Source organism: Anoplophora glabripennis, unplaced genomic scaffold, assembly GCF_000390285.2.
Source record: "Anoplophora glabripennis isolate ALB-LARVAE unplaced genomic scaffold, Agla_2.0 scaffold2233, whole genome shotgun sequence".
Taxonomy (NCBI): Eukaryota; Metazoa; Arthropoda; class Insecta; order Coleoptera; family Cerambycidae; genus Anoplophora; species Anoplophora glabripennis.
Genome location: NW_019418307.1, coordinates 1,053 through 13,998, shown reverse-complemented (window position 1 = coordinate 13,998; position 12,946 = coordinate 1,053). Strand labels below are relative to the sequence as shown.

At 34.1% G+C, this 12,946-nt stretch overlaps 1 protein-coding gene across 1 annotated transcript; it reads left to right on the top strand.

Annotated features, from left to right (window-relative positions):
* Nucleotides 1–5,648: 5,648 nt before the first annotated feature.
* LOC111692614 (pancreatic triacylglycerol lipase-like) lies at nt 5,649–12,715 on the top strand (the record flags this gene model as incomplete). The annotated part of the gene is made up of 3 exons (XM_023456677.1): nt 5,649–5,831; nt 7,858–8,008; nt 12,541–12,715. Coding segments are annotated over 3 exons (434 nt in total), but the record flags the coding sequence as incomplete, so codon positions are not given.
* Nucleotides 12,716–12,946: the final 231 nt, after the last annotated feature.

Here is a 12,946-nt window from a genome sequence, read left to right as displayed (position 1 = left end):
CAAGAAAATAAATCAATAGGTTTCTTGTAGATGCACCAGATGATAGCTTTTTATTGATGAAGGTACGTTTTTTAATAATACTATACGTTGTTCTATTAAATTATTGTTTAATATTTAGTTGGTTGCCATTTTTGCTGTTGCTGGTGGTTGCAGATATGACGTTAGAAGAAAAGTATGAATAGTACTACCTACTGGTTCATCTTCCATTCATAAAAACTCATAACTCAAAATACCCAAATTTGCGTGTGCAAAAAACAACAACTAGCCGACTATTTCTCAACTTCCAACAAGGAAAATGTACTTTCCAACCGGCAAACCGGCATTAACACTTTCGGAAAAATACCTACAGTTATTGCCAGATTCCTGAAATTAGAAAATCCAAAAACATATACCGGTTATTCATCTTGAAGATCAGCAGCTACTTCTTTATTTTATTGTGGCGCAGAAAATCACTACTTTGGAGTGTGTTGGAAGTTGCAAAAGCGACAAAGGATATACCGAAGATTCTCTTCAATATAAAATCAAGATTGAGAAGAAAGTTTTTAACGTCAAAAATGTCTATGCTGCCTCCACTATAGCTTGTTTTACTGTTACTGCTGATGCTAGGTTATGTACTGCTTGTTTTACGGTTGCAGTAGCAGATATCAACAGACTGAATTCTCACAAAGAAAATGAGGCCCCTTTCCAATTTCACAATGCGTCTTTTAATTTTAAGGGGAGCATTTATATGCGCAATTTTTTGTCCAGCATTTTAGAAAATCTAAGCAAGTTAAAAACAATACCTTTTCACTGTACCAATTATATAAGTTAAGGTATAAGACAACTGACAATACATTCAAAATAAGGAAAAAATCAAGCATATTTTTACCTCGTTTATCTTACGTTCCCTGAGCTTTACACGCCCGTTGAATATACAGGGTGTACCGAAATTAATGCAACAAAATTTGGTCATAGATTCTTAAGACAAATTTAGGGGACCCGTATTTTTTCTTTTTGCCATGTGGCCCCCTCTTTCGGAGTTACAGTCCCCTCTGTCTTTTTTTAGATATATCTCAGAACCCTGTTGTACGAGAATCACTAAATTTGGTACACAGTGGTTTTATGATTATGTTTTTTTATAGGGGAACCCTCTTAAGATACTTTTTCGTGGGCTTCCTTTCTTAGAAATTATCAAATAGCTAGAAAGTCATTGAATTTAGAAACTTTTTTGTCCCTTGATATTTTTTTCGTAAAACGCAATGTTTTTGAGTAAAATGGCGAATTACGATATGCATTCGATCACATTTTGACATTCTAAATTGAATGGCTTTCTAACGGACTAATAATTTTTAAGAAATTTAAATATGCGACCAAATTTTTTTGGGTCCAAAGACAAGGGGGTCCAAGAAAAATTGTCTTAAGGGGGTTCCCCATCAAAAAGTATAGCACCATCAGATTCCACATGTCATAAAACCCCTGTGTACCAAATTTAGTGATTCTCGTACAACAGAGTTCTGAGATATAAAAAAAGATTATTCTTAGGGGCGGATTTCAGGGGGCTGTAACTCCAAGAGAGGGGGCCACTTGGCAAAAATAAAATATACAGGTCCCCTAAATTTGTCTTAAGAATCTGTGGTCAAATTTTGTTGCATTAATTCGGGACACCCTGTACAGGAAATCGCATACGGTACTATAAACATAATTACACAGCAAAATGCTTTTAGGAAATTATTAACACTGCATTAATCACATTTATTGAGTTTTTTTACAAAGCTGGACAAAACAGGAAAGGTACAATTTCTGATGTTTACATGTTCTCCGTGATTTTTCAATGCGAAAAATTAAAAGAAGTTGCTCTAGTTTAGAGTTATACTTCGTCACTTCCTAGACGGATCTATTTGTTCTATCCTTGTCTTACTAAAAATGTGATTTCTTGTCAATAAAACGCCAGTCTTAATGTAAATACTAATAAAAAGTTATTTGTTAAATTAATGTTGTTTTCTTTATTTAAATTATAATTGTTTTATTTTACTATTAAAAACACTTACAAAACTGCAATTGTTGGACACAGTATTTTACCTGACTAAACAGAATGCCCATCATTTTTTGTCCTGAAATATTGGTACTTCGTGCTTTCAATGTTTCTAGAAACACTTCATTTTTCTTGAAAAGTGGTCTCCTATAATTTGTTCCTTTTTTTCATTAATAAAAATCGTATTCATTCTGAAAAATTTGAAGATTATTTTACTTGCTGTTACATTTTTCACAATGTAATACTCACATTAAAAAATTCTAAGGTATATTACAGTGATTGGCTACTCCCAGTATACTTCTCCAATAATGTGCCGTGGCTATATCGTAACCTTGATATGAAGAACGAAGCCCAGTAATCTTGACAAAGCATCGGGGAGATTAACATTATTGACTTTTTACACACCTACGACTAGAATAGGGTGCTTTAGAAGGGACTTCAGCGTGAATCATCGGGGTATTATAGTGGACTTTATGAGAAAAGCCACGGTCACAATACCGCGGAAAGTTACGATGTCTGAAATTTCGCAGCGAAAATGGGATAATGCGGGGCTATTATAATGTAAATTTTTAATAATTACGCCGCTCGCTACACCGTGGGTATATTCGGCAATACATTACACTTAACTGCGGTTAACTGCTTATTTTCGATAATAAAAAAATAAGAGAAAAAGTTTGTGTTAACACAGACGGACAAATGGCTTCTAAGAAGACTCCTGAAAGTTGTTTTTCCTCCCTGAATCTTATCAAGAAGAAACAATAATATTTGAAAAATTTTCATTATAATTTCCAAATTTTGGTCAAAGATTGTTATTAAATCATCTCTCTACCTTTTTTTTACTTGGAGTTTCCCCATAGTTTGCTTCAAAAATTAGAAATTAAATAATATAATAATAATAAAACAGTGATCTTATATCATTTCGATAAGTTGCACCATTTTGAGAATCAAATCGATTTAAAATAAATATGTTACTTGCCATAACGATGTTTGTTCCAAATTACTCCGATTAACTTACCTAAAAAAAAAAAACAGGAGTGTCGATTATTTGGATATTTTGTGCGAAATTGAATTTAGAGAAACTGTCGTCTTTCAATAGGGTTGGCGTTTCGTTGTCCGGCCATTTGAACCCTCTCGTTGGGTGCCTTGTCGCGGATTTACCTTATTCTGACTCTTGTTAGGCATATATTTCGCACAGTTATAGAGCCATGTCGTAAAACATGATTTTGTCCACCTGTACTCTCCATCAGTGGAGGATAGTTACTTTGAAATAGTTTATAACAATCTAATTTTATTTTTTGTTGTTTGGTCGTATTTGTTTTGGTACCTTCGTTCACTCTGACCCACCCTCGTAATGGCATGATTTCCTGTAGGCTTTTATTTGAGCTTGGTTGCACTAAACGTTTTGGCAACACTTCGAGTACGGTTACTCTGGTCACTGCCTTTTTAAGGTTTGCCTTGCCTAGCACTGGTTTCGATGTCTCCTGTGGGTATCTGAAATATAGAAGCTTCTTGGAACTTGGTTAGGTCATCTATGAGCACCTTTGGGCAGCTTCTAGAAGTTCATTTTATTCCTTGTGGTCTTCACCGCAGAACTGCACCACAGAAGATAAAACAACCAGAATTATATCTCGTTGTCGACACCTTTGATCACTGATGTCTGTTTTCAGGGACCTTGAATGACGTAAATCCCCCACTTTTGGTATACAAAGTCAGGATTGTATTCAGTGAAATTTTATTGCGCTAAACAGAGATGTACTAANACACTCGAACAATCATTTATTTACACAACACAATAAATCACGTAAAACGACGCCAATGCTCAACGCGCGGGATAACAAACGACAAACAGGTTCATAAAATAGCTAAAATGCTTTTGTAACTACGCCACTTTGTTCCCATACCAAAAGTGGGGGGTGCGTGCACCGATCTGCGCGAATACCCCCACCACGCCAACTTATAATTCTGGTTGTTTTATCTTCTGTGACTGCACTATGCCGGGGGATGGGGCGCTAGAAGGTCTAGGCCGGAAGCAGTATGCTCGAAAAAATGTTGTGAAATTTTTTTAACAGTTTCGAATGATCAGAAATAGATTTATTGTTAAAATATACAGGGTGTCCCAGAATAACGTGTACAACGGAAGACCACAGATTTGTGGACTCAAAATAGGCAGATTTAGGCTAATTCACCTAGATCCGAAATCACTTCGTTTGGCCGCTAGAGGGCCTCAAAGTTCGTGAAAATTTTTTGAATTTTGTAAATAACTCGAACTCAAAAAATTTTCACGAACTTTGAAGCCATCTAGCGGCCAAACGAAGCGATTTTGGATATAGGTGAATTAGACTAAATCTGCCTATTTTGAGTCCACGAATATGTGCTCCTCCGTTGTACACGTTATTCTGGGACACCCTGAATATTTATTACAAACGGGTAAATAAATATTGTTTTGCAGAGGCTCTATATAAATCAAAATAGTAACAATTTAAAACGTACTACATATACGGGCCAGGTTCCGTTACCGTTTAATAACGGCAGGGCATAAGGGTCGACATTCGGGCCCATTCCTAGATGGATCCCAAAGATCCTGTAGCGAAGTTCGCCTTGGGTTTGGACAATTGGCCTCTTTGGATTTTACCGACAGTTAGAAATTTTCAATGTTCGAAATTAGAAACTAAGGTAAATTTCCTATTTTAACAGCACGTCGTTGGCGGCTGCTCAGTCGACAGCGTCCGGCCGTGTCGTCTGCTGCTGTTTCTTACGAGCTGCAGTGAACATTTTTGACAACTTTGTTAAAAATGTTAAATCCACACTGCGCCTTCTACTTCTTGTGGAGGGTAGTCTGAGTTTCTTTAAACATATGTCTCTACTTTGGGAATGACTCTGCGTCGGGTATACTTGGAGACGACTTTGTGGTTTCGATTGGAAAGTTGAGTGAAAATTTGAAATTCGTTCGGAACTAGGAATACGACATAACGACATTGTATAAAATAAGTTTGTAGCATTATAGACTAGTAAACAAAAAACATAACAGTAATGTTCAGTTCCAAATTTAATCTTTTACCTGCATTTCGGTTTTGAAAAGCACTATTTTCAGTGTTTTGTGTTTATAAAAGAGTTATTTTCAGTCGCAGAATTCGCAAGTAAGATAATATCTATATTATAGGCAAACTTCGGAGCATCCTGTTTAGTCAAAATTATAAAGCCAATAAGGTTAATATCATTTATAATTAAAATGAAAATTCTATTGTTTTAATATACAGGGTGTTTCAAAAAGGTGTTGTCAAACTGGAGGGGGTTACAGACGACATTGCGGTAGAAAGTTTTTGCATATATCTAAACCCCTTATCGGAAATGAGCCGTCTTGGTCCTGGAGCAATTTTAGTCCAAAAACGCACTGTTCTCTTGTTGACACCAAAAGACTTCGATATTTAAGTAATTTTTATTAAGGATAACTCAAAAAAATAGATTTATAATAATTGTTCCCGTAAACCCTTAAAACTAAAATACCACTGTCAAAAATACCCTACATCACAATAAATAAAGAATATATAAATTGCGGTTAACATGCATCAGCTAAGGTTTGAATAAAACAACGATTCCTCCTCGAACAATGACTTCTTTATAAAACCTATTGTTTTAGATACTTCCAAGAGACTGACAAAATCGGATGCAGACTATGTGGATGTCATCCACACCGATTCAGGTATTTTTGGTTTTCCTCTCTCCATCGGCCATGCAGATTTTTTCCCAAACGGAGGAAGAGCTCTGCAGCCCGGGTGTCAGCCTAGCTACTTAGTTAGGCAAAGACTAGTGAACCAAGTCTGTAAGTAAATTAAATGATCGAAAGTCCACATTGATTCTATTCGTACAAAAATAAATATCTCATAACATTTAAAGTGAAAATCAATTTTTTTTTATTTATTCACTTGAAATATAAAACCCCAAATGTCTTATTGAAGTCAAATATTAGAAACTTGTATATTTCGAAAAAAAAATAATAATATGTAATTTTCATACTTGGACAACATCGTTTTATATTGTATTCTTGTTTTCTGTCTGTAATCATAGTAAGCTATATATCAATTATACAGGGTCGCTAATATGTATGGAAAAGGTCTAAAGTAAGATAGTTATTGTTCAGAATTTTTTATATCTATTACAATAAAGAAAAAAATAAGTAAACAGGATCAGTTAAAAAGTCATGATGAAACAAATTTGCTTTTTTTAATGAAATACCCTGTATATTACACCATATTTCAATTCTTCTCGAAATTCTGAACAAAATTCAAACATCATGTACCTAAAACTTAGCCGTTTTCAAGGTATTGAACTTTCAAAGCAACTTTTTACTACTCTCAAATTTATCAAAAAAAATGGCCCCAAATTAAGTATGGATATTTATTTTGAAAATAACAAGGTAGGATATGGATATGTTTTAATTTTATTATAGTTTTTACAGGAAATAAGGAAGCATAATAGTTCAGAGTTGATAAAAATGCATGAAACGAAAAAATGTATTTTTTAATAAATGTCCTGAATATTTTAATTTTATGAAAGCAATAGTTTTGCCAGAATGAAAAAAGAGAGTAAAACAGTTTTAATAAACGACAAATATTTTCTTTGGAATTGTATTTTATCAAGTGCTCAAGAAGTTCATCATTTACCTCCCGACAGTAATGAATTCGCAGAACAAAATTTTGTAATGAATCTAAAAGGGTGTTGGGAGGAATAGTAGAAATTGGATGCCTTATCGTTTCCTGCAACTCTTCGATATTTTGCGGCCTATTTTTGTAGACTACATTTTTTATGTGACTCAGAAAAAAGTCAAGTGAGGTCATATCGAAAGACCTAGCTGGACAGTCAATTGCCCTCCTGCGTCCAATTCATTTATCAAGAAAAGTTTCTAGATATGCCCGTACCACACGTTCAAAATGTCGAAGATGTTGAAACCATATTTGTTGATAGTAAATTGGGATTGTTATTGTTCGGGAAAAATCTGCTAAGCTCTGAAATAATATGTTCTTGCAAAAGTAATAAATATCGTTCAGAGGTCAAAGTTCCGTTTATAAAATAGACTCCTATGACGTGTCCACCAATAATGCCTCACCAAACATTTACTTTCTTAGTCGTTGGGTGTCAACTTCCTCTTCCTCCATCCAATGTGGATTTTGGTCTGACCAAATCCTACAGTGTGTTGGTTTACGTTCCTGTTTAAACAAAACGTAGATTCGTCAGAAAACAATATATGGGTGACAAAGTTGACATTTTCGTTTAATTTATCCATAATAGCTTCGCAGAACTTGATTCATAATCGTCTTCACTCATTTCTTGTAACATACAAATGCATTTTATATGAACGTACATATTTATTTAGAATTTCGAGGAGAATTGAAATATGGGACAATATATAGTGTGTTCCAATAAAGATCATATATACATAAGTCTCTTTTTTGTAAAATATTTAAAAAAATCCTAAAACGTTTGTGTCTTATGATTTTTGGATAGCTATCTTACTTCAGGAGATAATTTATCGTTTTCATACATATCAGCGACCCTGAAATTTCCAAATAAAAAAGCTTTTCCTCTTCATGGCACAGTCATTGGAAACACTGTGTAAATGAATGTGACGACATATTTTTATGAGACCCAACAAAAAATCAACAGAACAAATGTATGCTGTACAATTTATTTATATTTTGTCTTGTTTTGATTAACAAACACTTCTTTCCGCCTATTCCAATCAATATCATTTTACAGTTTACGTGTTAGAGTAGTTACAAACAAACTGGGTTTTCAAAGATACCTAGCTATTAGTTTTGGTCGATAGTGCACACATTTCATTATTTCAGTGGCATGCAGTCACGTGAGGGCGTGGAGACTGTACGCGGAATCGGTAAGGAGAGAAAAGGCTTTCCCAGCCACTAAATGCAGCCTTTGGAGAGGTCCCAACAAACAATGCGACTTTTCCACGGACGCATATATGGGTTATGCTAATGCCAAGTAAGTTATTGCAACTAGTTTCGGAGAGTTATTGCAATGGAAACTGGATAATTTAATTTCGGAGGAGCGCGATTTATACCCGATATCGCTGAATATATGCGATGAAAGAGTGTTTGGAGGAAGTCCTGGATGCTCTTTTTAAAATAACAAAGTTGGTGTCGCTTCGCTGCGATTGCTTTGTTTGTCAGTGTGATTTATAAGGCAGATCGCGGAGGTTTACAGTCTTTGTTATTTGTGTGCTGAGGTTCGCCGAAGTCAACAATTCCAGAAGCAGTAAAACTTTGAAGTTTGAGAAATTCAATTTTTCAGAACATTACAAAATTAGTTACTTAAATATTTTGTCTTTACTGTTTAATATTTATTGTTTTTGTTTATTAATATTTATTTTAAACAAAGTTTTTTTTATACTAGTACGGATATACTGAATGTAAGTACATTACTGTTTATGTTTTTTAGTACGACAAAGCATTGTGTTTTATTTAAATCGCCTGATCACCACCTGCACTGGAAAGTGACACTCAACACGCACTGGATACGGCTTTGTTGGTCATTACTATTGATAAAGCTGTGGTACTGATCTGAGTACACCGGCTGCCAACACCGGCAAATAAAAAAATCCACACCCAAGAAACCCACATATCATTTCCGAAGGAATTCGATGCGCTGAACACGATCCTGTAGTTTAATTCATGTTCATGTTCATTCATGACTTCACAACAAATTTCGGAGAAAAGTGAACTTTTTGGGCGAAAACGGGTCAAAATTAATTTTTTCCTAAATTTTGTCTAAATATATAATTTTCGTAGTATTTTGAGGAGCTAAACACGATGCAGTTAGTAAAATATATCTCTGACCTCGATATTTCTAAGAAAATTCAAAAAGTAATTACTACCTACTCATTTATTAATATCATCTTTAATATCCATAAAAAATGATATATTAAAGTATAGTGTACAGTAATTTTGATTTATCATTTAATGTAGTTGTAATAATTATCATGCACAATTGTTTTCGAAATATCTAATATAGGTACTATATGTAGGCTTATTAAATGTAATGTTTAATAGTTTCATTTCAGTTATTACCAATCATTGGTAATATAATGGTCTGCATCATACCTGCCATCTAGTGACTAACTTTACGTCTTTATGTTTTCTAACATTTTCCATGGTTTCTCCAGAAACAGCATTATTCATCAATTTATAAAAAAAAATTTGCTTAATTTTTTACACTCTATTTAATTCAATGTACAGGGTGTTTCAGACCACCCGTCCACCCCTTCTGAAATTTAGAGTATCTATTAAAATGAAAAATTCAATACTTCCTAATAGTGAATGGACTATGCCGAATCGATTGGAGGTATTTTCAACTTTCGATTACCACCGGAAGTGGACTGGCATACTTTTTATTATTTATCTGAAAGTGCAGCTCCCGAAGTCGAAGTTGAGCAGTTAAACCACAAAGTATAAAATAAGTATAATATAAAGTCGAAAACCATTGATTTAATAAATGTTTACAGTGGAGACGACCTCGTTAATGTACATATTTAGGTTACCTGGTAGTACACTACTGCGTTTCATTTCTTTGTGTCACTTCTCAGGGGAAGACTTACATTTCGAAAGGCACTTTGGGGTGGAACGATGATTTAGAAAAAAAATTATTTTACAAAAGTTTATTAGTTTTCGGTATAGAATCGAAGTCAATAAGGAAACGTATGCCATTCCATTTAAAAAAACTGACTTCCGGTCTGAATGGGCAACTTCCGGTGGTAGCCGGAAGTTGAAAATACCTCCAATCGACCCGACATAGTCCATTCACTATTAGGAGGTATTGAATTTTTCATTTTTTAAATACCCTACATTTCAGAAGGGGCGAACGGGCGAAATACCCTGCATATTTTTATCCAACAACTTGAATTCATTCTGTGAATTCTTTCAACTTTTAATGCTAAAGCTGTTAAATTACTATAATGAATGATATATCTTTCTTTATCAAATCAATAATTTTGGAATTTTTGATTTTGATGTTGGAGTCCTTATGTCCTTATGTCCTTATGTTTCTTGTGAAGTTGACGGCTGACTGTCTGTGCCAATGGCCAGCGGACAAATTGTGCCACCTCTATTCACGTCTTCAAAATCAAAGTTGATTTCCTCGGTAATGCCCGATAAAATACACAGGAAAATTAACAACAGCTTCACGTCGACGACAGTTTAATGAAGAAGTTGTCTACACATACCGTCGTGAACTCGCGTAGGTCTCTTATTCGCTTGGCAACATATCCCCACGTAGGGCGCCATGTCGCGGATTTACTTAGGTTGGTCTTCTTTCTACTGTCATAGCCTCACGTTAGATGCCAGGACGTGGATTTTGCTCTGTTGGATAGCTTTCGTGGTGTTGACCTACTTCCATCTTCGCTCAGCATCATAAGAGAGCCGTAGACTCTCATAATGGGTTCAGAAGGGTCGTATCGACCTGGTACGTTTTCACAATAAAAAAAATACAGCAGTTTCAATGCGAATTCCTTTTGTTTGTCGAGTATGCACTCAGGTCAAGCATACTAAACGCTGGTTAAATAACTGCATGAATCCAGTGATATTTTTTTGATCTGACAAATCGATTTGTAAAATCCAGTTACCACCAAATTTAGAACATAAACATAAATTTTACTTTTTCTTTCAAAAATAATATCAATAGGATCTGTATGCAACAATGAATTTACATAGATATTATTTGACATTTATAAATACACACATTGATATTGAATTGCTACACTAATTAATACAATCTTAAATTTGACTCATTTTGCTTTATACTATACAGATATGGCCAGGTAATTTTCGCATAGACTAAGTGAATTACACGCATCTCCCCTATCAACTTCGGGTGGAAGGGGTCGGACATGACATATATCATCGAGGCTGCGACTCGGACTCTCGTAATTGGTTGGCTGTGGGAGCGCACGTGCCCCGTTGCATTTTTTGTGAACCAACCGAATACCTAAAGCGCTTCGCTGTTTGTTTAGTTTTATTTTTATTACTATTCCACTCAAACCTTTGGTAAGAGGTAGATGGAATATTACAAAATAAAAATGGTGTACAGTGTCGAACAAAAGATTAATATTATTAAATGGTATTGTCGTGCAGAACAGATTAGGGTTTTGTGAAGCTCAAGCAGGTGGTTTGAACACCTTATTAGTTAATAATAAGCTTGTATTTAATAAGCATTTGAATATAATTCACTACTTTGCTTAAGAATTACCACTCATTTTATTTTAGAATACCGATTCAGTTTTTACCAAAGGTTATAAATAATTTGTAATAAAGTTGGAATGCTTTAGCGTGGTCTCAAAACCTCTTATCATTCTTTTAAAAAAGTATCGTACAAATAGGGCAATTACTGTACGTATGGCAACACTTTTGCAATTCCAGGCCGTGGCTTATACTTTTTATCCCATCGCAATAAATCGAAAACGTAATTATTGTCCAATATTCTATCTTCCGTATGTACGTATCTTAGACGTACGTTGTTCCCAAATTCCTAATGCAAGACAGAGACAATAAACCAATAGTCAAGGAGAGCTTAGAACCGCAGGCTTTGCGCACTTCTATGGCGTTTTTTTATTCCCTTATATCGGGTGAAATATTTATATAATTTACTAACTTTGTATCGGAAATAAAAATATGGCCAGACCTGTATGTTTATTTTGGATGATAATAAAATATAATTTCAGCATGTTTTCGCCATTTCAGTGTCTAACTAGGTATCTTGTCAATCTTGACAACAAATTTTGAAGAAATTAAGCCATTAAAATGATGATTTACAAATTATTCGACTTCAAGGACTAGATTAATCTTATCTCATTCAAAAGAAAATAGAAAACATCATTAATCTGAGATTTAAAAAGCTGCAAAGAAGATAATTACACATCCTATTTAATGCGTCAAAAAAAAAGCATTACAGTATTTTATACCCCTACAGACTAGGCACTTAAACTATCCATACGGAAAAATCTGCAAAATATGAATTGTTCAAACCTAAGTAGCTATACTTTTATTGGCCAATAAAGTTTCACAAAAATGATTCAGAAAATACCGAGAACATGACAGAGGAATTATTAATAACTTTGTTCGAAGGCTGAGGAAGTTTACTTTCAGCGTTGTTTGGAGAACACTTTCCGAATAACAACGAAACTAATACGGTATTGAACGTTTGTTTCGTTAAAATGGGGTGGAGTTTCTAACAAAGAAATTACATCTGCTAAATTTAAGTACAACTTTCAGTTGAACTTTTTATAAATCATACAGAGCTTTCATAAGTAATTACAAACATATTGTCAACTAAAAATTCCTAGTAAATTATAATACAAATAAATAAATCAACAATTGACCCAACAAGTTACTAAACGAAAATTGACAAATTCAGTGTACTGTGCGTATTTAAGTACATCATTTATTATATGAAACAATCTGCGTTCCTGTAGATTATATTTATTTTTCAGTATTTGTATTTCACTGAGTGTTGTTTTGTTTCAGGAACAGGAAAGGCCGAGGCACGTATCACCTAATTACGCATGAAAGCAAACCATTCGGAATTAGAAGTGGACAAGAGAAAGAACTGAATAAAAAAGCCTAATATAATCTTGTACCTTTTGTGTACCTAATATACAATTACAGCATTTATATTTGTACAGTTTAATGTTAAGGATTGTTATAATGTATAGGTTAAACGAAAAAATGTGTACAAAGCCCTAATCCAAAGACTATTCATATTTATTTATACTTAGGAATATTAACAAATAAAAATGAATTTTTAAATATAAAATCTTCTCATTGTAAAATATCGTTTTCTTTAACCATCACTGAAGAACTGGGAACTGATGGATTGAGTGGAAAAAAAATCAAACTTTGCAATAAACAATATGTCTGTGGTAAAGTAAAA